Genomic DNA, 26,739 nt, shown 5'->3' with positions numbered 1-26,739 from the left:
GATGTTGCATGGATATAGCACTGTATGTTGCAGAGGGCAGTACCACCCTCACATTTGCCTCCTTCCATGGCTGGATGGATGCATGGACCCTGCCTCCCTGTGTCCAGTGCCAGGAGGGAAGGCCAGCCTCGGGGGCACATGCAACAGCAATTGTGTGTCCCCAGGACAAGCCCATACTGTGTGAGGCAGGTCCCAGCCTGGGCAGGCGGTGCTATTTGACCCTTGCGCGGACCATTCATTATTCCCCTCGTACAAAAGAAAGTCTTGTTCAATTCGATGTCGATGAAAGATGTGAGCAGAGAGAAGCTTGGAAACAGAAGCCACTTTCTCATATAGCCGAGGAGCTGGGTGACAACTGCCCTCTGTTCTCCACCCCCAGCCTCCCTCAGCCTCCCAGAAGGAACAGACAAAGGATGTGTCACAATCGGCTTTTGGAAAAAGGATTTGACGTCCCCGTCAGTAGAGCGGTTATGGAAAGCAGGGCCGTTCTCTTCCTTCTGGATGCAAGATTAATACTGGCTGTTAGGAATGGCAGTGCAGGGAGATTTGCTGTGGTCAGGGTATGTTGAGTGGCAACGTCTCCTTGTCGAGGTCGGGGTCTCCATGACAGTGCTTTCAAAACTACGCAAGCATCGATTCACTGTAATGGGATGGAGGATCCACCCATGCTTTCAACAGATACCTCACTTAAGATTTAGTTTCTTACAAAAGCAGTTACTTACCTTTAAGGTAAGCCTTATGGAGTTTAATGGAGACGAGACTGACAGGATGGCATAGAAATAATTCTTAAAGTTGACAGTTTAACAGAGAGCATCTTCCTTTTCTAAGCCATTCTATAGAGATCAACCCTCAGGATAAAGCTCTCTGCTTGATACTAAAGAATGGGTCATAAATCGATCAAAAGGTAAATCATGTTTTCCCTTTGCAAAACTTTTCCAGAGGGGAAGAATGCTGAAGTGCCATCTTTGGGGTACACAAGGAACCCCTGTCCAAACAGCTCAATGGTCGAGGGTTTCTTTAAACTTCTCCATTAGAACAACACTCCTTCTCACCTCCCTGCTCCCATCCTGTTCTCTCCCTATCACTTAGGAACATTCTCTCCTGCAGAGATAAGACCAAAGCCTGAGACTTTCTTTAGCTCTGTGTTTCTTTAGCTGGTGGGCAGGAGGATCTGAGGAAAGGCAGTCACTCAGACTCTCTCCAGCATTTCACGGACAGACCCCACACCTAGGGTTCAAGGTACAGGCAGAAGCAGACAATTTCTCCCCACACACAGAAGGAGTGTGAAGGCTCTGGCCTGCATACAGAAACCCTTACACATGCTGTGGGACTGGAAGCTGATTCCTGGGGTTGCAAGCTGTAAGCCCCTCTGCAGTAACACTGCCACAGCAGGTGGCCAAGGAAGGAGGAGAGAGTACTGGAAGCACCAAGCCAAAACCCTGTCAGGGCTGCGAGCAGAGCCCTCACAGCGGCTCCTTGCTGCACCTTTGGAGTGGTGCTGCCGAGAGAGCTGCCTCCCAGTTGCAGAATAGCAGATGTGTTTACCACACATCAATCTGTCTCTGTCTGGGTCCTTACCCGGCCCCCATCATCATCCTATTCAAGAGTCTGCAAAGTATTTAAAAATAGCATTAACACTAACAATCTCTCTTTCTTTCCTCCCAAGCTTGTAGCAGAAATAGCTTGATTAGTGTACAGCTCTGGTGCTTCAAGGGGGAGAGAAATGAAACTGCAGAGCTTTGCAGAGTGGCTTTTCAGCCTTCTTCAGGCAGCAACTGCTGGCTGCTTCGCTGAAGCACAGGTTCTTCAAAGGATGGCAGATTTTAGATCAAGGACTGCTTGTTCTGCCACACATATTCTCAGGCAGATTTACAATGAGGAGAGAGAGATAGAAGCTGCTGCAGCTTTGGACCTTGGAAGAGATGCACCTGACACCCCTCCTCACCCTCTGCCATTATTCTTTAACCACATCCAGAAGGTTGGGAAGGAAAGGAGCTGGGAAGGGGGTCTGTCCTGGGGCAGAGGTGTGAATTAGGCAGAAGACAGCTCAGCAAGCTCTCTGAAAATGCCATCAGGCTGTATGTAGCCTGACCAGGGAGGGGCTTGGCAGGCAAGACCTCTGGTGTCTCATTGCGTCCCTCAGATATGGATTTCAGGGGTGACTTTGAGGGAATAACTTGTCTTCTCCAGGGCTTATCCTCCCTCTCAGCAGAAAGGATGCCACCTTCCCAATCTACAGGGAAGGTTTTACTCATTTTAGGATTTGTGTGCAGTGTTTTGAGATTTGTGTTTACAGAGACGATGTGTGATGCCATCACCTAGCAATGCTTCACAGGCCACGTCAGGTGCGGGCATGACTCTTGACTGACCTTTTCAGTAGGTTTCCCTCCCAAATCCGCATCCCCTGTGTGCCTTTCTCCAGGGCTGCTGCCAGCTCTTCCTCACCTTTTGTTTGTGAAATACACCATGCCAGCTGGGAACCGGCAATGGCTCTCTTTGCTTCTCCCCTGCCTTGAGGGCACTGAAGAGGCAAGTTCCCAGCACAGCTGCGAACAGACGGTCACAACATCACAGCACCACACATATCCCCACAGCAGAGGACACCAGCAAAGTCCCTACTGCCCTGTAGCCAAACCCCGTGCCAAAAGGAAGGGTGGGAAGTGTGAACAGCTTTCTCCCCCAATCCTATAAGGTGCCTCAGACACACACTGTACCATGCATTGCTTCTAACAGCTGCAACAGGAGGGGTGAGTCAGGAGAGTGGGGAGCAGCTGCAGCCACTCAGCCCAGATGGAGTAAGACCTCGGGAGGCTCACAACACTGCAGCACAGCTTCTTTCTCTGCAGCAAGCGTCAGTGAACATTTTCCACAGTGTTTCCTCTCCTGTGACTTACTGCTGCAAGATTCAGGCATGTGGTCTGTGGGCCTGCCTCAAGGCTGACACAGCATCAGGCCCCTTAGGGCATGGCATTGAAAAAGCAAGAAAAGCAAATTGCAGGAATAAATTGGACACAGATTGCAACTGTAAGCTACCCTCTCCAACAGTATCTCTCCCAGGATCTCGAAGCACTTATCACTTGGGAAGGAGCTTTGCTTAGTGGCAACCTCAAGATGGAGGTTTCATGGAGTTTCACATTATGCTGTACTTTCAGTGGAGGAAGTGTGGGCAGAGATAGGGGCAGATGGCCTAGGAAAGTATAGCATGCCAGGGAAGAGCTGCCACCCAGAACACTGCAGTATGGATTGCTGCAAATGTCTGTGCTGGACAGAGCTGTGGTGGCAGTGGAAGGAGGAAAGTCTTACCAGGGCAGCAACTCCACTGCCATATGGCTAGAAACACAGACTGCCCCAGCCACTGACTTCAGGAGGGATAAAGAAGGCTGTAGCGCGCTGGATACTCCCTTCCAATAAATCTACTGTGGATGTTCTATCCAAGAAAAATGTTTCTGCACAGACCCACTTGCCCCAGAATTGAGTTTCACTGCAGAAGTGTGCAGCTTTTGCCAGCAGCCAGCTCTGACTGTGGCATGAGGGGAAGCATCTTCCTGCACTGCCAACTCTCAACACTCCCAGTCCAACCATAGGACAGACTGACTAAACTATGGCTCTGAATGTAGCAGTGAAACAGCCATGTCAAAGGCTGCAGACATAAAAAAGGAGAGCCTGGAGCACGGGTAAGTAAGGCCTAAGTGGTTTGGGCTTCCAGAGTTTCCAGCAGCCTTGGATCTGATCTCTTCCTCATGCTTTTCCACTCCAGAGAGGACCGCTGAAGTCAAAGTCCTTAACCAACCTCTCTTAGAGAGGTCCCAGGGTTAGGGTGTTCACCCAGGGATTGCCTGCAGCTCACTAACCTCTCAAGATGCCTGCGGTTAATAATCACTCAATTAACTCCTCCCCAAGTTCTTTCCCCACCCACAGGAGGATAAAGTCTCTGCCTTAGCCCAGGGAATTCTGAAAGATTCAATGCCCTGTAGGCGTAGGCAATCAATTTCTTTGGTGCAGATTTTCCTAAAATCAAGGTGCTGCAGAGCTGGAACAACCCAGCTACCTCATCCTTGGAGCAGAGTAATGTTTCTGACAGTAGAGCAAGAGGCATTCAGACTTCTGCTGAGCCATCTGTGGGGAAGCATCTCACCATTTTCTGACACCCACATGCTGGCTTTCATCCACAAGCACTCAGAACCCTTCTGGGCTGACCGTGCAACCTGGGGACCTCATGCCTCCAACACTGAGGATGGATGGATGGATGGATGGATGGATGGATGGATGGATGGATGCCTTCCTACCATTAAGGGCAGTCTAGGATGCCAGGGCAGAGTAAGAGCAGCCCTCAATACACTTGGTGAAGAGCAGCACTTCATGCCCTGCTCTAGCTGGGGGAGAGGTGCAGAAGGACACAGCAATAAGCACAGTAGTGGTGAGCATGGCCATAGTCCTTTCTGGGCACTGAACACAACTGCTCAGAATGTCCCCTTGGCAAAGGGAGAAACAAGTGAGTAAAGGCACTGGCACTAGCCTGCTGCTTTGCCTGTGTTGTGTTCGCCTGTGTTCCACTTTGTAAATGTCATTTGGGCTGTAAAATGTCACTTGATGTCTTTCTCTCCAAGGTGTTTTCAGAAATGCCTGCTCCAGAAAGAAACGTGGCCAAGACTTGCCAGCTATCCTGAGAAGACACACTTCTCTTGTTCTCTAAGAGCACTTGCCAGCCAAGGATCTCAAAATATTTTGCCCTGCTTACTGCATCCTGTGGCAGGAGCTTTACCTGAAGCCAAACGTGATCAACAAGTCCCCCCCGAGCCTGTGCTACCTTCTGTGCCTCATGGTTTGCTGAGAGCTGTTTCGCTGAAACCTCTTCAGGAGAAACTCCTGGAATATGGCAGTCACAACCCTCAGAAGGATCAGGGAGGGATAGATGTGTGCTGTGCAGCCCAACGCAAGGAGAAGTCTCCTACAGCAGGGCTGAGGTGTGACAGCCCTCACTTCTGCCCTCTGTGCATCCAGCCCCAGCTGGGAGGCTGAAAGAAAAGCTGCTTCTCACACCCTCCTTCAAGCAGCATGGAGATTTTATTATGGCCGAGAGACAGCTCATAAGGGATGCAGGAAGGGGAAAACTGAAGCGGGCTGGTCTCCTGCTCCCACTTAACCTGCTCCGAAGCAGAGGCAGACAGACAAAGCGTTGGCTGTGGCTGTTCGTGTGGCCAGAGCAAGGAATGGCCCAGCGGCTGCTGCAGTGGTAAGTGGTTGCACCAACATCACCATCATCCCTCCTCAGGGAAACTGAGGCACGCAGTGGCGACACGCGCATCAAGCAGCATCTGGGGGACCAAATCGCAGAAGCACTGCGGCCGCTGGCTTCGGGCTGTGACTCCTAGGTTGCCTTACAGACAGCCAACACGCACGGGCGGTAGCCATGGCAGGTGGCTCTTTCTTGAAGCAGCTGGAGCGGGAAATCACCCCAGCACCGGTCCGCGGCAAAGAGAGCTCCTCGGGACGGGCAAAATAAAATCCCGCCCCTCGCCTTCGGCGGGAAGAGCAGCGGCCGGCCCGGGGCAGGGAACCCTCCTCCCCCTTCGAGGGTGCCCGGCCCCGCTGCGGGCGGCGGGGGCAGCGCTGCGGCCGTGCCCGGCCCCGCTCGCCTTTCGCCCTTTTCCCGGCTCGGGTGGCCTCCTCGCCGCTCCTTCCCCCCTCGCTGGCTCCGCGCTCGCCCCTTCCCCGCTTAAGGTGGCCCCGCGGGATGCGCGGCGCGCAGGAGCCGCTGCGGGCGGCCCTCGGCGCTCCCCCCACCCCCGGCACGGGGTGGCCTTAAATCGGCTCCGCGCCGCGCGTAGCCGCATCGCCGGCGCCGTCTGAAGGCGGGCGCCGCCATCCGCCGGCAGCGCCGACGGGCCGGTCCCGGAGCCGGTGCCGGTGCTGTTCCCAGGGCGCAGGGAGGACACGCCTCCGCCCGGCGGCGGGCGATGCCCCCCCGGCAGCCCCCGGCGCGGTGCCGCCCCGCTCCCGGCTCCCCGGCGTCTCTGCCGTGACCGGCCCATCTCGCCAGGTAAGCCGGAGACCCCGCGTTCGGGCACCGGGGCTTTGGGGGTGGGAGCAGCGCCGGGGATACAGCGGTGACCTTGCGGTCGCTTGGCGCTGGAGGAGTGCTCTGCCCCGCGACCGACAGCTGTATCCCCGAACTTCGTCCTTGCTCAGAGCCCGAACCGGTTCCGCGCTTGACGGGGAGCCCCTGTCCTTGCATCTCCCCACACCTTGGTCCGGACACCTTCCAGGGGAGCCGCATCCCACTCCCAGGCTGGAATTTTCCAGCTGTGGGGAGATGCTCCCGTTCCTGGTGCCGGGAATCTCGTCACCGGGATCTCCGAGCGAGGGTACCCAAACGCGGGTCCCGGGCACGCCGCTGCTCGCGGCGAGGTTTTATTGCGCCTCTTGGTGACAAACACCGGAGAAGCCAAACTACAGAAGGGCGACAAGGGGGTTTGTGCAGGCACAGGTAGCATCACAGCTGGGAACCGACCCCAAGTGGGCGTCCCAGTGAGGGGTTCTGGAGAGGTGGACTGGGAGAGGGCAAGAGTTGGAGGTCTGGGGAAGGATTCTGCCCGTTTCTACTCCTGCCTCGCACACGGGTGTCTACCGAGGGATGCACTTGCTGGTTTTCTGGAGCAGTTTGGGGTGGATCTTGCTAGGTGAGTTGAAAAATACTTTTTTTCGGCCTCCCACTCCAGCCACTCACCCATCCAGCCTCGGGCCAGGGGAGAAGAGGGGGAAGCTCAGCAGCTAGTGCATGACAGAGAAATCCCTCAAGGTGCTGCAGATTTGGAGAGAAGCAGCCAGCTCCTCAGTAACTCCTCAGGGAAACTTGCCAAGGGGCAATTTCTGTGCAACTGGAGAGAAGGGTCGTTGGAATCAGCAGGGCAGCACCAGGCATCACCATAGCAGAACAATAATGACAAGCTATAAATACCTGTCTGATAACTTAAAGTCCACAGAGCTCAGCAAGTGAGTGGGGGAGAGTGAGCGATGCAGCCCCTGCAGGTGCTTTCAACTCAATTTTTGGACCCAGAGGAGGTTTCCTTGTGCAAAGCACATATGCAAAGAGTGTAGCACGGTACAGCAGCTTCACACATGAGTCTGATCACCCACTTCTGCTTGGGCTTAAATCTCATCAGGTGCAAAAAAGGGAAAACGGGTGGGGAGGTTCACTCCTTGTACCTTGGACAACCAGCAGAAGTGCAAGGCATTGACCTTACTAGCCTCAGGCAGGACTAGGAACAGGGGCCATATAGCACTTCCACAAGCTAGGAGACAGGTGCACAGAGACAGCAGGATAGGAACCTCGCAGAAGGGAGGCCATCATTGTTGCAAAATGTGATTCCTCAATAGCAGATTATCGGGACCTCAGTCTCAGGCAATAGAGAGGGTTACAGGGCAGGAGGAAGCCACTGGCAGAGCTGTGTGTGACAGCCTGTGTCGCATATGTTTGCAGCTGTGCACGCTGCCAATCCTCTTTTCTCCGTGCCCTGGAGCAGGATGTGGGGGCTCCATCACCTTTGGTTGGCGCCTGCTCCACGGTTTCCTGGAATCTATCTGTTGGCAGGCACACCAGGGATACAGACCGTGCGTGAGCCGTGGTAGCTGAGCGCACGCTGTGCCTGCCCGGTGTGAGACTCCGTGTCTGTGATTCCTGCCCTCCCTCCCCCTGTCCCTCCCAGGAGTGACTTTGGTGTTGCTTTCAGGGAACTTCAGTCTGCATTGAATTAAAGCTCTGCAGAGCAGTTAATGTGCAGAGGTAGATGTGCAGCTAACACGTCCTATCGGGTGTTTCAGGAATCTGGTGAGACCAAGTTAAAGCTCTTCTTTGGCATTTTCAGTGTAGTAACAATAATAGCAGTAATAATAATGATAATAGTAATAGTAATAATAATTGTAATAATAATAATAGCGAAATCATCTAGGCAACCTTGCAATCCCAAAGCAATTCAACCAGCTGACACAGAGCACAGCTGAGATGCAGTCACCTTTACAACAAAGGGCCTCAGCCTGGCTTGCAAGACACTATTACAACCACGGGATAGAAAGCAAAGCAGTTGGGCTGAGGACACTTGCTCCCACGACAAGGGTTTTAACAAAGGAAGCTCCAGCACCTTTGGGCTTTGTTACAGTGTCATCTGGGAAGACTGTTGCCTAGGGAGCTGTAGAGAGCTATACAGCAGCTAAATGTACTCAAAAGAGAAAACACTTCCACTATGTACAGCCCTTAAATTCATATTCTTCCCGTGGTTTGGGAATATTTTGGTGCCTAGTGCCTGTGTTCTCTAATGACATCTTCCCTGCACTGTGTCTGAGGTTGTACTGGACAGCTCAAGGCTGTGTCTCCTGTGTACCCAGCATTCTTTCTTCTAGCCTATGAAGCACTGGTAAAGGTGCTTTTTGGCAGGGAACTTTCCTCTGCTTCAGCAGCAGGCCAGGAGATGTCCTTAGTGTCCGAGATCAAAGTCGTACCTAGCAGGCAGCTTGCTGGCAGCAGCCTGGATTGGATTGACTCCAGCTGTACCCCTGGATGTCTTTCCTCACCTCTTCACCACGGTAATCACCTGCCAGTGACAGTGCTCTACACATCTCTGTGTTTCTCAGTGCCTTCATAACTCCAGCCTCAGCTGCCTCTCTCTCCCAGCACGCTGGTGCTGCAGGCAGTCACCTTCTGCTTTTCTCCAATGCCTCAGGAGGCAATGTCCCTGTTCTGATCATAAAAAGCCACCCCACAACTCCATCCACCTCCTGGAACTACTTCCAAGGCCTCTTCTTCCTCTCCTTAGCACTTTAGATGGTCTTTCCTGTTCACAATGCTTGGGAGCAATAAGGACGTGTGCTGCAAGCTTTCATATGCATGCCTACAAGGGATGAGATATTTGATAGGCTTCAAAGATGCCCTTTACTGAGCATGCAGAATTGCTCTGAGAAAGCTCTGCAATTATTCTGCAGGATGTACACAGGAAAGATGATACCTGTCCCCTTCCTCCTTGTATCTAATTGTTCCTAATAAAAGAAGAAGCCTAAAAAGGACGTAATAAGCCAGACTGGAATCTGGGTCCCACACACCTCCAGGGCCCTGGAGGAGTCTAAAATCACTCTGCCCTTTTTGTTCCTGGCCTTTCTGCCTAATAATATTAAGCATTACGCTTTACTGCACCGCTTCCCATCCCGAGATCTCCAAGTACCCCGCATGTGTGATTAAGAGCACTCCCTGCCCACATACAGAGCTGTTTGTCAGGATGACTACCCCCTCTTTACAAGGGAGACACGGCAGCTCATCGCGTCACAGCTGAGACAGCCCCAGATCATCTGTCTCACAGGCGAGAGGCCCCTGTGTCTCTGGGAAGCACTTGCTGGGAAGCAGCTCAGCCTAACAGGACTGCGATTTAAAACCTACCAGTACCACAAAAGGCTAATAGATACAGGGCATGGATGAGACTGTGGCTGTCAGCACCCTTGTCTCGAGTGCACACACAACTGCCTAAGGCCAGTTCTTCAAAAGGGACTCTGGTCAGACCCCACTGACTTCTCCAGGCTGGGGTATGTCTCCAAACCGCACCTCAACCCGTGGTCAACACACTTATAAAAACTTGGTCCTTTAATTTTTCATGATGTTTTAGGCTCATAATTAAAAGCTTGAAGTCTCTTTAGCTTGCTGTCATGTGACATTAGTGCTCCTGAAGGCCTTTCCTTAAAACTCAAATTTATCTACTTTGCCAATGTTCACAGAATCACAGAATCAATGGGTTGGAAGAGACCTTCAAGAACATTGAGTCCAACCCAGCCCTAACAACTCAACTAGACTATGGCACCAAGTGCCAAATCCAATCTCTTTTTTTAAACACATCCAGAGATGCTGACTCCACCAGCTCAAGTGTTCAATCAACTGCCTTGTTGGCTTCCTCCACCACACAGTATGGGGGGCTGTCTGACATCTTTCTGCCTGAGATGAAAACATTGCTCTCTGCAAAGTCCTGAGATTTATAAAACATGATCTAAGTTTCCTCATGAGATGCAGCTTCTTAGCCCTGAGACACAGAACTGGGATCCACAGCTCCAGCACAGGCACCTTGAGATTTTGTTTGCTGTTCATCCCTACTCTGATCAGGTAATCCCACTAATGCCTGGTGCACATAAATGACATTCCTTAAACTGGGGTTAGTCAGCTCAGGAAGACACATGAGGAGGGACACTGGGGTGAAAAACGAAGCAATCAACAACAAGGAAGAGGGAGAATGAAGACCTCTACAGGTCTTTTCTCAGTAGAGGAACTGGACTGCATTCTGGAAAACACGAAAGGTAGCAATTTGATGATAAAAATAAGTATTTTCTCATGCTGTGCATTGTGACATAAGGAACTCTGTGCTACAAGATGCTGCTGGTGCTGAGTATTGGATTCAGGAAGAGGAGAAATTGTGATGGATAGTAGGTTGTTCATCACTGGACAGGGCAGTCCACTCAAAATAGGTCTAAATCTTCAGGGCTGAATCTCTCACATCCTCTAGGACAGGAGTTTTTTTATACCTTCCAAAACCCACAGTGCTGATCAATGTAAGACAAAGGACAAAAGGACACAAACATTCAAGTGAAGATCACTGGGGCATATTTTAATTTTCAGGCAGAAGCAAAAAAAAAGTGTTTTCCAGCCTGTGTGCTGACACTTAGCTCTTGTAGGTTTGGGTTTTGTCAGCTAGAGTGGGTTCAGGTTAACTTCTGCTGAGATTTGAGCTGGTCCAGTGGTGCTTACACTGCCACTTCCCCTGCCCGTGTTGTGGATTTTAGCAGACTGCCAGTGACCTGGCAACTCTATGTGGTGCTGGTCTATGAATAATGCTGCATTGCAAAAGGAAATGGTTTTCTTTGGATGTTACCCCTTGTCAATGAGAGCAAGGGCATTTATTCCCAGTACAGCCAACCTCTAGCCAAGCAAAGTGCTGGGATTACTTGGAGCCGAACAAGGTTAGCAGTCGGGCAGTCTCAGCTCTGGATGAAAGATTTTAGAGCAGCAGTGTTGTCTTGTTCTGTAAGTTCACGGTGGGTCTGTGTGTGGGAGTACAGGGCACATGGGAACTGTGATTTGCTAAGCAAAGCAGGATTGCTCCTCGGCAATCCTTGTGTGGGAGAACTTGGAGGAAAAGCCAAGGGCCAGGCAGGCAGCAGTAACTTGCAGACCCTGTGTCCCCTGAGGTGACTCTCCCCTGGGGCATTGCAGGGCAGCCTGGCTTCTAAAGGCACTGTCCTTAAGGGCAGGGTTTTAGCAAGGTCCTCTGCTCCCAAGAAAAATCCCACAGTGCCTCTTGATAGAAACAGCACAGTTGATCCTTGCCTGGCAGGAGTAGAGGTTGCTGGCTCCTCTCCCCCTTCATGTCCCAGTTGTTAAAGTAGGTTAACATTCATCTTGCCCTGACCCTCCCTCATTCTGAAAGTTAAAAACAGCTGTAAAGGGGTATTTCTGCTATGACTGGCAGATTTATTTATTTTTATGGTTATGTCCATAGCTATGGATTAGGCAACAGTGCTAGGTCTCATGAAAGCCCTGACAGGGACCACAGCAATGGGACTGACATTCATTGGGGTAATACTGCACAACATACCACTTCAGACACCAGTGCTGCATGAGCCTGGGTGGCAGCGAGGGATCTTGTCCTCTCTGTTGTGCTGGGAAGCATTCCCTTCCTCACTGGTCCAGCCATTGGGTTCATTGTATCTCCCCTCCACTTTCTCCAGCACAAGTGCCAGGGTGATCTTAACTTTCTCCCTGCTGATACCTCATCCCCTGGATCCTTCTCTCCCAAGGCCCTTCCCCCAGCCCAGATTCACACAAAGGTGAAAAGGAAGGAGGAGACGATGACTTTCCTATATCTGCCAGCTTCTTTCTCCACCTCTGACGTGAATGAGGCCCTTCATGGTTTTCTCTTGAGCAAACACAGATGCTTTTGTTTTATGGGCTTGTGGGACGGGATGGAATTAATAAATCAGAGCGCCAGTGCTGTGCCGCCACATTCCTGCAATTTTAAGGCAAGATCACACACAAAAAAAAGGGCAGAAACAAAATAGGCAATCCCTTCAGAGAGCACTCAGATGACTTGACTGTGCCTCCTGTTTGCTGTCCCACTTGGTCTCTTGCTCCCTCACCCTTGTTCATTCCTCCTCCTCGCTCCTCCGACTTTCACATTCCCATTAACCTCATTTCTTCTGTTCCCTTTCCTCAGGAATCACTTTCAGTCATACCTTAGTTTCTCACCTACACCTATTTTTCTTCCCTTATCTTCCTTTCATTTATGTTTCTCTTACCCTTGTGTCTCACTAAAGTGTGACCAAGGTTTGTGCATCCAGGTGTGAAGTTCAATGTCCTGCATGCAGGAGGAATCAAGCCAAAGAATCAGGAGTGTCTCAGCTTTTTCACTGTGAACTGAAATGTCTGCTCTTACACCTGCTTCTTCAACCCCATTTCTGTTTTTCCTCCTAAGAATGTTACTGCCTGAGAGATGCAGTGAATGACTGGGAATAAAACACAAAGTCTTACTGTTCTCCTCTCAGACATGGTATTTAACAGTGTTCCTTTGAGCAAAATTAGATCCTGTCCCAGAGCTGGCAGACTCTTTCCTCCTTGAAGGATAACCAGAAATGCTTTGCCTAAAATTAATTCTTTTGAGCCAAATGACAAGTTTTAACATCTGTGCTTGGCTACCACCACCAGGTGGTAAAGAGCTAGGAGAAGATCTTTTTTTTCTCCCCTGCAATTAGCTAACTGTATGTGGGGCTTCAGGAGGACAAAGTGAACCGTGTGGTTAGTACAAACTACCAGCAAGGAGCTGAGACAGTTTTATTCACTGCACTGGTTGTTTTTTCTCTAATGAGCTTAGGCACTTGAAAGTCATTTCCCCAGAGTGCTTGTTGTGCTTATCTTACCTGTGGGGGAACTGAGGCACTGAAGCAGGTGAAATTATTTGCCCAGATCCACACACTGACGCATAGTTGAAGCCAGAAAAAGAACCAAGAAATCTTGTTTCACAGTTGACTGCTTTATCCTCTGGCCTCAGAGGAGGCCAGCAAAGACCTTTATCTTGTTTAGATGAGTGGATAGTCATTCCAAGAGGACGCTGGGGCAAGGATATCTTTCTGTACTAATACGTGTCTTAATGAGTCTTGTTGCTAAGCGGCTTCGATGATAGATCATGCATCTTCTTCACTAAGCATTGAAATAATTTTTTAATCATTAAAGCTAATACAGAATCCTTAGAAACATCCAAATCTCACAGCAGGCGCTGAAATTAGCAAGCAAACAGAAACCAAATCCTGATTTATCCCAGTGCACCTCTACAAAGCCCACAAGCAGTGTCTGCTGAAGTCAAACACGAGCCCAGCTGAGCTGTATCTCAGGGCTGGGCTGGGCAGTCAGAGGCAGGCTGGCAAATCCTGCTGCTCCACGGTCCGCGGCAAGTTTTTTTCCTCCCTCAGACATGCGTGCCAGCTCCTCGTCTCCATGGAGCAATAGGAAAGGAGGTAGGAGTGTTAACCACTGACCCCAGATAGCTGAGGCATCCCCTGGCAGATCTTTAGGAAGGAGAAATTATTTGCATTTTGTCAAGTGTTATTAAGTGGCAGATCTCAGCCTGGTCAACATTGTTCCCCCAGCCTGTTTTTGTTTTCTTTTTGCCCTTGGAACTACCTCCTCCATCCTACTCCCACCAACCTCTTACATTTTCTGTTTTGTGAACAATTAGTTATTTCAGGTGTTCTTTCCAGTCCAGTCCCCTGCTCTGCCTTAACTCACATGTCTGCACTCCAGCATGGGATACCAGCACCCCTTGATCTGTAGCAGCCCACAGGCTTCTCCATAACTCCTCCAGTAATCCTGGTGTGTTTCCCATTCTGGTTAGCAACTCTCATACTGTTTCCTATTTTCCCCAAACCTACAGTGCTCAGCAGCATGTCATCCAATTATAACAGGAGGGTTTTTTAACAGCCAAAGTGAGGTTTTTAACTTCTTTGTTAGAATAGGGCTCTTGGACCATTAAAGAAAACAGAATAAATCTCTTATTACTCGATATGCATCAGCAGTTCCATTACAAAGGAAGTCACAGGACACTGATAAGCATTTTGCTAAAATCATCACTGCTGACCTCTGTGCTGACTTTTAGGGGTGAATATAGTTTACCCCAAAGGATTCTTTGGGAAAGGATAATTTAAAATTGTTCTTACCACCTCAAAGGGCCTCTCTTGTCACCCTCTTGAGAATAAATCCAAGACTGTTCCAGTATCATGACCAGTCTCCCCACTTGTGCTCCTAATCATGTCAGCCCACTAGACAAACTCTGTACACTTCTTCCCACCTAGCAGGCTCTTCTGGAGGTGCTGCAGAGGATGCATGCGGTTCTTTTGTCAACACCAGCTCCTGTTCAGTGGTAGATAAGCTGCCATCTCAGCAAGTTTTATTCATAGTCCATCAAGCCATGCCAAGCCAAGCCACACTTGGACTGTAGCTCTCTTGAAGTCAAACCAAGTCCTGGAACTGCTAAACACTGGTGCAAAATACTCACTAAGCAAGATTTCTCCTCTTGTATACTCCGTTCTGCATTGTACTTACCAGTCTGATAAAATCTGATACCAAGTATTTCTTTCCTAACCCAAACATGGGTCCTAAACTGAACACCAGAACAAACACAAATGGCCTAGAAATTAGTTTTAGCAGCAGAAGCAAAAATCCAGTTTCTTCCTTCTTCCTTCACAAGCAGTTTTTGGATATTTAGAAACTGCTGCTGACCCTTCAAGGGTATTTTTTGCAGAGCTGGTAATGGATGGAGGTATGAATGTGTGAAGCTAGAAATACCTAACCTTGCTTGTTGACCTCCACAAATGTCCTCATAACCAGAGAGAACTTTTCTTCCCCAAGCACAAGGAGGGAGCCAGATTCATCCACAGAATCAGGAGAGATTCACATCCATCTCTCAGATTTACAGCAGCAGACCATTTCTGGTTTTAACAATAAACCACTCTTTGTCTGCCCTGATCTTCCAGGCCACCTTGGTCTGCCTTTGAAGCTCCAAGGTCTCTCAGACTGCAGAGAAGAGTTAAAAAAAAGCCTAGTTCATCTTTCCTCTCCAGCCAGAAGTATCTATTCATCAGTTATTTTGTCCAAGGCCAACTGGCAGCCCATGAATGTGGAAGGTAGGAAGGACAGCACACCCTGAGTGCAAGGTGTAAGAGCTGGGGAGACACATCTCCCAGGGTTATTGTGGTTGTATTTCTGCAAAGACGATATTCCAGTCTCAGGAAACAGATCGAGCAGGCAATCTTGCCAGCCCTGGGGGTAATATCAACCCCCTTTTGCATCCAGGCCTAGAGCAGCCTGAAGAACACAATTTCACAGAGAAGCCCAGGAGTACGGTAGAGCACAGGCTGACCTCCCTCCCTGGGGAAGGTTTATAAACTCTCCATGGAAAGATACTTTCAGACCAGGCTGCTTTCATGTGCAATTAAGGAGCATGGCAGAGAGCAATCCCTTTACAAGCAAGCCCTATGGCAAGGCCCATGCACTCTAAGAGAGAGAGCGCAGTTTGTTTCTCATGCTGTGAGCTCATTTGCCCTCAATTCCCTCACAGCCTTCCCTGCCTTCCCAACAGACTCTTCCATTTTAACTGTGCAAGGCACTGAAAAACAGAAACCAAAACCCACATATTTTTTTTTCTGGTAGGCTTGGATTGTTGTTAGAAGGGGCATTTGACTTCTGCTACTCCTCAGCTCCATCTGTTCACCCAAATGCATCTACTGCTTACTTTTTCTACAAAATAAAGCTTACTCTGATCATGATGCAGGGATATATACTAGCAGCTGCTGCCAGTGCTCAAGTTAGATATTGCTCCCCTGGCATTCCCGGAAGGTGGGAATTGCATATGGGTTTCTTGTTATCAAACACCTTGGTACATAATTTGAATGTGGCCTGCCTGTAGTCCAGAGTCAACAGCTTCCCTGTTAGCAGGACAGTCCTAGCAGGACACTGACCATCAGCTTCCTGCCCTTTTTTCTTTTGCTCTCTTCTTCCCTTTTTATTTCACATGCAGAAGGCAGAAAAAATAAACAGTCTGCTGACTCTAATTTTCATTCTAGTGTTTCTTTTAATCAAGCCCAAGCTATACAGATGATCTGTGGCATTTAAGGTACAAATCAAGCAGTGGACCATAACGTATATCAGTTGCAATAAGACAATTCTCTAGGTGCCAATTTATCCATTCTACGTTTGTTTCTAAAAGTGTCCGCGTGACACTTGGATGCTGCACAGCAAGTGGCAAATATAATGAGTGCTGATGATTTATTTGGAGGAAGAAATCAGAATTAGCATTTAGGACCATCTCAGCCAGTTATAAAGCGAGCGTATTTCACACAGCTCAGAGAGCTGCAACAGCAGAAATGTCCATCAAAGATACCGAAGTGATGTTTCTCCTCTCTAATCTCACACAACTAACACCTGCATGATGTGGCATCAGTGCTGTCCTGTGTCCTCTCCGTCTTAATCTACATGGAATGGCCACCCACAAGAGTATTCCACACAAAGTTTCTGTTTGCACGATGCTTTTATTGATCACATAACTCAGCCAGCATTCCAAAATAAAAACTCAGGGGAATTCTTGCGTTTACACTGCACTCATTCCCTACCCATCATTCTTTCCATCCAATAACAGATCAGGGCTCTGATTCTTCAGGGGGCAAGCACACAAATGTAACCATTAAAATGCCAGTATTTCCACAGATTTTGGGAAGACAGTAGACATATTTAGCTACACTGGTGTTTTAAATGGCATAACTGCTGCCCCACTCATTTGCACTGTGATTTCAGCCGCAGGTGTTTCTCCTTTGCTTTCTTTTGCCTTCCCTAGGAGTAATGGGGAAGTCCAGCAAGGAACAGCATTTCAACATCTCCTTTGAAAGCAGGAGGAAAACAAGCTGTCTAAATCAATCAAGAGTGTGCATTAGTGATAGCACGTTCCTCTGGAGGTCTGCATTTGATGTCATATTGACACATAGCTGAGATCAAAGCCTGTCTCTGTATCCCAGCTGCTACCAGAGGAACAGCATTGGCCTTTGGGCCCCATATCTTTACAAGGAGCTCGTGATAAATGTGATTTTTTTCTTCCCCCCATAACAAGCACCTGTGAAATGTAATTATCCATCAAATAATGCTTAATGCCTTTTCCTCTGAAGAAGTAATTCCTCTCCATCTTTGAAAATGTTCTGGAAGGAAATACTATGGGTTTTTCCTGTCTCCTTGTAAAAAAGCTGTAAAATGACAGCTCCCACTCCTGCTGAACAGGCATCAGCTGTTAACTCAGTAGGGAAAGCTCTGAATGAGATATAGAGAAACTTTGGAACAATCCACTATTGTTTTTGCTTCCTTAGAAGCAAAATTTTGCCTCCTTAGGAAAAAAAAAATGCTGCTTTTTTTTTGTTGTTGTTGGCTAATGCAGATATTGGGCTGATTCATGCTGATACGTTTGGAATTATTATTCTGTAATAGTCATCAGCATCTAAAAAGGACCTCATTTCTGCCAGAGCTCTGCAGCAGGGAAGACAAGCTGACATCTGAATAAGCCCCTGAGTTTCCTTTCAAGAGAGGATAACTCCAAGCTTAGAGGTATTTCAGGAGAGAGCTAGCTTTCTCAGGAGACATCTGGTACCCCCTGCTTCTCTTCAGGCCTCAGCTGCTAATCTTTCTCTAGGTATTTCTGGCACCCCTGGATTATGGCTCTGCAGTACAGGGAAACTGTGATGGGACAGAGGGCTGTGTCCCTCTGAGTCATGGCCCACCCTTGCTCAGGGGGCAGGAATGCAGTGACAAGTTGTATGGATCAATCGTGAAGGACATTTGGGTCTGGGCTGATTAAAAATAGCCTGGCTTAGACCTCCTTTTTCAGGCTCCGGAAGGCTCCCTGCAAGGACGGGCTTTGCAGCCAAGTTCAAGGTCTAGTCTGTATTCAAACTGGGTTATCTCCATTCCTGCTGATAGCCCAGATAGTGCCTGGATACCCTTGATCTACCTGGGGATAGCAGGCTGAGCCACGTGCTGTCTCTAAAGTACTGGATCCCGTGGGACCTAGCCAGCGGATTTAATTAGCCCCGTCAAAGTGTCTTTTTTGTTTTCTGTTGGTTTTTTGTTTGTTTTTTTTTTACTTGGAAGAAATCCCTGTATAAAGCATCACCCTTCTCCAGTCTTTTCTCACACACACAAGCCACATGTCTAGGACAAGGATGCTCTTTGGATAGGTCCTGTATCAAGCAGTTTATGGACCAAACTTTAAGGAATGCTCAACTTGGCTTCATGTGGGCAGTGGAGGGATGGGGTTGCACATGGTGTATTCCCAGGGGACAAGCCTGGTTTGTGGGCTGAAGTAACTGTGCTCCCATATGGTGAAGGCATCAGAGCTGGGAGGAGAGGATAAAGCCTTTCTTTGCATCTGAGGAAAAGGTGCAGGGTCTTGGGGAGGGCAGCTGTTTCATTGGGAGTGACTCACTTCCTGGGGAAGTTGTCCCCACAGGAGCCTGCGCACCAAGGGACAGAGTATTGATGGGGCTGAGCCTTGAAACTACACAGCTGCTGGTAGTTCTGCTCTTCCTGCTGTGGGGAAGGACCTGGCCATCCTTCCCTGTATTGTTTTATTATTTGTAGTTCCTTGGGTTTTGTCTCTCCAGGGGACTCGTTTAATTTTCCTTTGCCTTCTCTCCCCATGAGCAGTAGGGGAGCTCTCACCTCATTCAGATTGCAGGTGTCACTTGCCTGCAGCCCTTCAGGTCTGCGGCACAGGGACAATTAAAACTCCCAGCAGAAGAGCACTCTTCCACCTTGGGTGTAACTGCAGTCTCCTACTATTGTCTGTGCTCCTGGGAGGTCAAGATCCCAGCTGTGGGATCAGAGCCTTTCTCTTCCCTGTTCATCCCCTCCCCTATGAAGATGAGCTGAAAGAATCGAGGCTGTTCAGCTTGGAGAAGAGAATGCTCTGGTGAGACCTCAGAGCACCTTCCAATACCTCAAAAGGGCTACAAGAGAGCTGGAGAGGGACTCTTTACAATGGCATGTAGTGAAAGGATGAGGGGAAATGGGTTCAAACTGGAAGAGGGTAGGCATAGGTTAAATGTTAGAAAGACATTCTTCACTTTGAGGGTGGAGAGCTGCTGGCCCAGGTTGCCCAGCACCATTGTTGTGGATAGCCCATACCTGGATGTGTTCAAGGCCAGGCTGGATGGGACTTTGAGGAATTTGGTCTAGTGGAAGATGTCCCTGCCCACAGCAGAGGGGTTGGAACTAGATGATCTTTAAAGTCCCTTCCAATCCAAAACAGTCCATGATTGTATGATTAACGTCTCCCTTCCTAGAAAAAACTGCTTTTTTTTTCCCCCTTTGCTTTTCAGTCACCCAGTTCCAGCAGAGATTAGAGGAGAAATTAAATTGCTACTTTCTGAGCAGAAAACCAAATCTGCCTATTCCCTTCTTTTTCCCATCCCCATAAGACATACAGCTGGATGTGAACCCTCAGGCACTGTCCTTTAAATCTAGCCTACCCTTTCTGTCCTACAACAATGCCATTCCTGAAGACCTGTCTGGGGGCCAGAGGACTCTCACAACTAAGAAATGGCCTGTTTTGACTGTGTTTGCACAGTAATTACCCATGCTTATCCCAGAGCAATAACCCATTCCACCCACTTCTGTGGTTCCTTGAATCCATCCTCCCACTTTATCGTGCACATCTCAAACAGGCAGGCAGCTGCCTGGTGAGGGGAAGCGCTGCAGCATCTCGGCCTGTCTGAATTTTTAGCACTATCGTAGTTTTGGCTGAAGGCTCTGATGGGCCCAAGGGAACAAGGGGAGAGGGGACAGTGGCTTCCTGTGCATTTCAGCAAGGCAGAGACTGAGCCGTTGCTGCTCACCACAAATACCGGCGCTGCCATGAATTATGCATTCCTTGTTTAAAGAGAGGTCGTTCTCATCAATAATTGAAAGCTCCCTGCTCTGCCTTCAGCATCACATCTCCCACACCGGGAGTTAGGGAACTCATGAAATCTGCATGGACTTCCTCAAGGTGGCTAGGGGCTAGGGGAGAGAGGCAGCAAAATGCAGGGAAAACAAACCAAAAACCCTACTGACAGCTTTGGTGTGTGAAATTAAGAGTCATCTGCAGCTACCTGCAGGTTTATTCCAGCCCTGCTCCACGCACCCCTGTCTCCTCCCCTTTCCACACCTGTCTCCTCCCAGGATACACAGAACGGTAGAGCCATGCGAACGTGGCTCAAACCAAGATTAGGGAGCAGTTTCTTGAAACTTTTGGCTCCGTTACCTGAGATTAGTTTGTTTTGGGTGCTTGCCTAGAAAATAGTTACACTGGATGGTGGGATGTTCCCAACGGATAGTTTGAACTGTGAAATTTGTCCCTCTGGGAAGGTAAGGATCTTTAGAACCTGTGTCTCTGACCAAAACCATACAGTCCAGGGGCTGGAGTTAGTCCAGCATTCACAGTCTTGTAAGCCTGGCTCAGAGAGGCCAGCTGCCCTGAACCAGAGACTGGAAAATCACCTTTCTTGCAGAGCAAACTTTTTGAAAGATGTGGTTCTTATTCTGGATCAGGCAGGCAAAGGGCAGAACCAAAATCTCAGAGGAGAACTACTCTACTACTACTAAAAAACTACTAAAGCCCATGTGATCCTAACCATTTATGAGTTATCAAAAAGGATGTAAATTGAGCAGCTTCTCAACAGGGCTGTAGGAAAACTAGAGGAACTGGAACGTGTCAGCTTTATAGTCCCAAGTTAGCTGCATCTCTCCTTAACTTTCACCTTTCTCCCATTCACCCAGCATATCCTTTCAAAAACTGCAGCTCAGGGTGAAAGTCAGTGCCTAGGTCATTTTACAGCCTGGAATCCTTATCCCTCTCTCAACATCTGAGTGGTCCCACCTGTAACAAATTGTACCCTGTTGGTAATTAGTCAACAACAGATTAAGGGATTGGTCACGTGCTATGGTCTGAGCCTCAGGCAGATCTTGCTTCTCTGCAGCATCATTCTGGGGAATCCAGCTCTTCCCCGTGTGCTTCTCTCATTGTCTTCTCCTGAATCCTTTCAGAATAATGCCCCCTGTGTCAGCACAGGAGCTTAAATATAGACTGAACAGTGTTGCATCCCAGGAGCTGAGAAGTCTGACAAAGCAGTGTGAAGCCAGAGTAGTACGCAAAACTTTTTCTCACTATCATACTCAGCTTTGTGCTCTGTGTGTTTGTTTATTTTTTAATGGAGAACAGAAGATTGATGGATGAAATTAAGAAGAGGGATGTGTAATTGGAAAACAGCGCAAGAAGGCTACAGGCAGCATATTGAAGGCATCCATCAAGCATTCAGCTAATGTTGTTAAGGGTATGTAACACAAACAAGGGCTGCAGGAGACACTAGGGAAAAAAAAAAGAAAAGGAAAGAGAACAAGGAATAGGCAGGACAGGAGAAATAGCAAGTGAGGAGAAGAGCCAGCAAGAGAGTACAATCAATAATATTTGTATTGCAATCACATCCAAAGGCTCCCGTTGGGATCAGTGCTGGACTGTACAAGCACATTAAGAGATGGTCCCTGCCCTCTACAGCTTAAACCCAGGAATTACCAGATGAATGCAGGAGATGGGTTTAGATGATCACAAAATTTTCTTCTGATCTTGAATCTCATTTAATAGGATCTACTCTGAGAGGGGTTAAAGGCAGAAGGAAGGTAGCTGGTTGTGCCAAGAATACACACTGTAATGTTTGCCAGCAGGCATGCAATTAATCCAAGCCACTTAGGAGACTTTGGTTTTAATTATAAAAAGTAGGTAAAAATATGTGCAGTAAACCTCTGTAAGCCCCACTGGGGCCATCAGCAGGCTACCCAGAGGCATTGATATGTGACTGGATTTTGATGCTGTGTTTTCAAAAGGATGGACTGGTGCTTTAATGGACCACTTTGTGGGAAATATTCCGTGAGGGCTGGACATTAAGAGAATGCAATGGGCCTTTGAATTGTGTGGGTAAGGACAGAAGACAAAGGCTAAAATTATTAGTAAGCCAAGGGATTCCTGTAGTCCTGGAAACAGGGAAGAAAAGGGACTCTGAAGGCCTGAGAAAAGACAGGTGAAAGATATAAAGCAACAGAGAAGAGCACGTATGATGGATGCAGGGGGAGACAGTGAGGGAGACAAGGTAACATTTTAAAGACAAAGTATTTATTTTGATAATAGAGATTTGTTGAAATGGGGTTGAAGTCAGCTCCTCTGTGAGATTCACAAGTTACGTGGGGCTTTATGCAGGGTTTAACTTCTTCAGCCTTGCTTGCTTTGGAAAAGCAATAGAGGGAAGGTGCATGCAGAAATAAATGAGCACGGAGCACCAGGGGAGTTGCACACACAGCATCTCCACTTGTTTGTAGAATTTGGGAAGCATGAACAGGGCTGACTGGAAGAGGGAGGAGAAAGAACTAGAAAGGTAATTAGTTAAAAATTCTTCTAACTGTGATCTACTCTCCTCTATGTTCTATTGGTAAAATGGCTGCCATGGGTGCCTCCTCCTTTCTTTCCCTCCAGAAGCAACCTGAGTTTGCAGCAGTAGCAGGTCTGCTGCATAGAAACTGTGTCTGTATAATTAAGGCCTTTTATTAAAGGGAAGAAGCTCTGGCTGCCTGACTCTGGTGCAGGGACATTTATAATTGCAAGCATACCAGAGGAAGCAAGGCGCTGTGATGACCCAGACCTAGGGCCTGGGTGGGCCTAGGTATCTGCAGTTGTTAATTGCAATCCTTGGATTTATTTTGTGGCTCTGTCTGTTCTCACAGCCAGAAATGATGGGAAGCTTTACTCTGCGCTGCTACACTGGTAAGAGAAAAGATTTCCTGTGGGGAAAGCAGTCCGTGGTGTGGGTAACACCGTCCTGCCCTGTGTCTGACCTGGATCTGTAGCTTACCAAATACCTATGCCTTTGGCACTAAAGCTTGAAGGACACTCTTGTGCCTGCCCCAGACCCAGTCATCAAAAAGCAATGAAGTTAAGCAGAGCCAGCATGTTTGCTGCACAAGGCTTCTGCTCACATCACCAAAACACTCCTGTGTACCCCTGGCCACACAGCTTCCTTGGTCCACTTCTTCATCCGTTTTTTGTAGCTTGAAAGTAGTGAAATGGGCACAATGGTGTTTCCTGAGTGAGGAGGTAAGAAACATTAGATATTAACACCATTAATGGCTGGCTTGGGGAGCAATCAGTGGGAATATGTTTCCCTAAGAGACTGCTCCAGCATTAGTACCATTGGTGACTGACAAGGAATGAGCTTGTATTGCAGTAATTTCCTTAATAGGGCTTATGAACATGCACTTGCCCATCAGAGGACCTGCTGAGACATGCTAGTTTTCTGTTAGATGTGGCTGATACAGGATTGACAGTTATTGGTGGTAGGGCACTGATGAGCCCCACTATTGCATAATCCTTGTTTTTTTCAGGACACCAAGGTAAAATGTCAGAGAAACAAAGACAGATTCTACGAGGCCCCAGAGAATGACTTTAGAATAGCATCTCCTAATATCTTTCAGGAGTACCCTGTGGCTGCTGTCAGTGCAGAGCCCTTTTGGACCAGTTGTCATACTTCTTACACAACTCCCTAAGGCTGAACCCTCTGGACAGATGAGGAGCTGCTGGACCCAAATCCTGGGCAGAATTAGAACAAAATGTGCCTGTGTCCCTTTGAGGACTTTGGCTTTAGCTGACTGGCCCTCAGTACACTTAAAAATCCCTAGCAGAGCAGGAATTTAGAGCCAACCAATTTGAACCTCCTTTCAATCTTTTGTATCAGCATGATGCCATCACTCTCTTTCCTTAAAATGCCTTCAACCTGGAAGTGTGGGAGAACCTGGTAGGGCCTGATGGGTACTCCAAAGTCTGTGATTTCAGCTAAATGCTGCAATAGCCAAACACTACAAACCAGAAATAGAAAGGCATCTGGGATAATTAAACATTCAACAGGCATCACCAGCACTGTGGAATGACCAAGGCAGGGATTTCATGGAACACTTAGTAGGTGATAGCGTGCATGCCTGATTGCCTCAATGCATCCGCCTAAGGAGGATGAATTAACATTACAGAAGTGTTAAGAGGTGCTGGCTATCTAGAGGATGCCTGACATCTGACTATTTTGTCCAGTTGCATATTCAGGCACACAAATCTTGCACACAGTTCTAAAAAGTTGTATGAAAGAAGCAAATTAAACAGTTACCACAAAGCTCAGGAATAAACACAAGTCTGAAAGAGGGGGCAAGTAGCAGTCCTCTCTGTCTTCAGAACCAGCAACATGAACAACTCTAACTCAAGGACAGCAGTTTCATCATGGGATAATGGGAGGGTCTTTAGAGCAACAGAAATAGCTAAAAGCTTCTATTCAGTAGCACCAGAGTTGGCCAAGTTGGATAATAGTTTGGACCTGAAACGTTAATGGGGCACCTTGTAAACTTAGGCAACACTTTGCTGGATCAGGTCCAAACATTTGTCATGCCTTCCTGCATTTTTGGTGACTGGTATTTTTGAGGCTTTAGTCCTTTTTCTTTTCTGAAAGGTAGAGAGATGCCTGGGCATTGGAAGCTCCCTGCAGCATGCTGAGGAGACGTAACCTTCTTACCACGCTCCTGATTGCCTTGCCATGGGCTCTTCTCCTAACCTTGTGGCACCAGTACCCAACCACCCACTACCTCAGCCTGCTGAGAAGTAAGTGCAAAAGTTCTGTTCTTAGTATGCTGGTAGCTGTGATGACTTCTGCTGCAAACCCTCAGCAGAGATGCTCTCTCATGGGAAAGTTTAAACAAAGACAGACTTACCTGAAGGCCCCCTCGGGGTTTGCCAACAGCAGGAACATAAACTGTTCATAAGAGTGTGTTAAACACACACATTAGGCTGGCTTTGGAGAGAGGATGTAGCACTAACTCCAGTTAGATGTGTGCCTCCCTGGACAGAAGGCAACCTGTTAGTTATCAGTCTTCTGACATCTTCTTTCTTTTACTCTTTCTTCCTTTGTTTTGTCCCAGAAGAGACAGACGAGAACGTGACCTCTAAAGCTCTCCTTAATGGTACATCTGCCCTGAGAGAAGAAGGCTTCCCATCATGCACTCGGAAGCAGCAAAGCATAGGGGCAACGCCTAAAATCATCCAGAATTATGTGTACTCCAGGCCTCCACCATGGTCAGACACCCTGCCAACCATCTTTGTTATCACCCCTACTTACACCCGGCCAGTGCAAAAGGCTGAGCTGACCCGTCTGGCCAACACCTTCCTCCACGTACAGAACCTGCACTGGGTGGTGGTGGAGGACTCTCCACGGAGGACCAACCTTGTATCCAACCTGCTGGAGAAGGCTGGGCTCAACTTCACCCACCTCAATGTAGAGACACCCAAGAGCCTGAAGCTGGGTCTGTCCTGGATCCCATCCCACACCCCAAGGGGGACACTACAGAGGAACCTGGGGCTGCACTGGCTGAGGGACAGCTTCAGTAACACTGCACCACCAGAAGGCGTAGTCTATTTTGCTGATGATGATAACACCTACAGCCTGGAGCTCTTTGAGGAGGTAAGAGATATAAAATTACATGGGACAGAAAAGCAGGATAGAGCTGTAGAGACTCTTAAGCCCAGTTGCACTTGCGAAGACCTTGCCCACTCTTCATGCAGTGGCAGCTGGGTAGAGGGCAGATGCAAGCTGAAAGGGCAAAGAACACATTTGCCATGCTATAGGCTGCAGATGTGAACAGCCACTCACACACCATTGCACCAGCTAGAGTTCCTCTTGCCAGGGACCATAGGATGTGTACCTCAGAATTCATACCTCTCCTCAGGGAGAGCTGACCTAATTTAAATAAGCATCAAAGACAAACTTCTGGCAAGGCATAAATCTGCCTGCTGTAGAGGTGATAGAAAAGTTATCTGACTCTCTATTCACCTTTACTCCTTGGCTGCCCTTCAGTTCTCCAAGTTCCAGCCACCACAACAGGGCTGTGCCTCTGGGATCACTGAAGCTTGCCCGGACTTTTGCTGGAGACCTGGCTTTTGTGAGATGCCAAGCCTATTGTAAACTTGCAAAAAATCCAGTAAACTCTCTTGTCACCAATTTAAGCCAAACGGTACTAAGCCACTTGAAGAGCAGAATTATGCAACCAAACATATTTCTAGTTTTCAGAGTTGCTAGGTCTCTGTTAAGCTCATCCTTTCTTACTTCCTTCCAGGTCCTTTCTGACAATTTCAATAAACCCTCACACTTCTAGGCAGTAGCCATGGATGGGAAAACAAGGCAGGAGGTGGGGGGAGAAATTGGAATAGATGCGGACAAAGATGAATCAGTCAGGGAGATTACTTGCATGAGTATGAAGCTGGAATGGAGCTGATAATACAGAGGTAGAGGCCTGGTAAAAGCAGTATTTGGCATTTACAAAAATGATAAAATTCTACCATAACAAAAAGGTAAAAGTTCAAACAGGGTGAGAAAAACCAGAGGTTTTCATTCTTCTGAGGGACTGCATGTGGGCACAGAAAAGCAGTGAGTTTGTTGCTCAGAGAATAACGTGCTAAGAATTTGCCTCATGGCTGTGGAAGCTGTAGCTCTTCAAGCAGCAGCACAGGTGAACTAGAGCTTGTGTTGCTGAGAGCACTGTGACTGCGTAGGAGGTCAATGGGGGAGGACAGG

At 48.3% G+C, this 26,739-nt stretch overlaps 1 protein-coding gene across 6 annotated transcripts in view; it reads left to right on the top strand.

The window, feature by feature from the left end:
• Positions 1-5,852: 5,852 nt before the first annotated feature.
• The window catches only part of LOC102108514 (galactosylgalactosylxylosylprotein 3-beta-glucuronosyltransferase 1-like), a 28,247-nt gene continuing 7,360 nt past the window's right edge, over positions 5,853-26,739 (top strand). The window contains exons 1-3 of one of the 6 annotated variants that reach the window (XM_005523901.3): positions 5,853-6,040; positions 24,629-24,773; positions 25,091-25,629. In XM_005523901.3, the coding sequence (XP_005523958.1) occupies positions 24,662-24,773; positions 25,091-25,629 (651 nt within the window). In that variant the 5' untranslated portion in view covers positions 5,853-6,040; positions 24,629-24,661. Of the gene's footprint in view, positions 6,041-21,095; positions 21,424-22,180; positions 22,234-24,624; positions 24,774-25,090; positions 25,630-26,739 lie in introns of those variants that run through there. The other 5 variants (XM_088051412.1, XM_088051411.1, XM_088051410.1 and 2 more) reach the window with 5 other exon arrangements.

Source organism: Pseudopodoces humilis, chromosome 2, assembly GCF_049639895.1.
Source record: "Pseudopodoces humilis isolate 2021_Gansu_Grassland_sample_001 chromosome 2, ASM4963989v1, whole genome shotgun sequence".
Classification (NCBI taxonomy): Eukaryota; Metazoa; Chordata; class Aves; order Passeriformes; family Paridae; genus Pseudopodoces; species Pseudopodoces humilis.
Note: the sequence above shows the minus strand (reverse complement) of the source record. Positions and strands in the feature narration are given on the sequence as shown.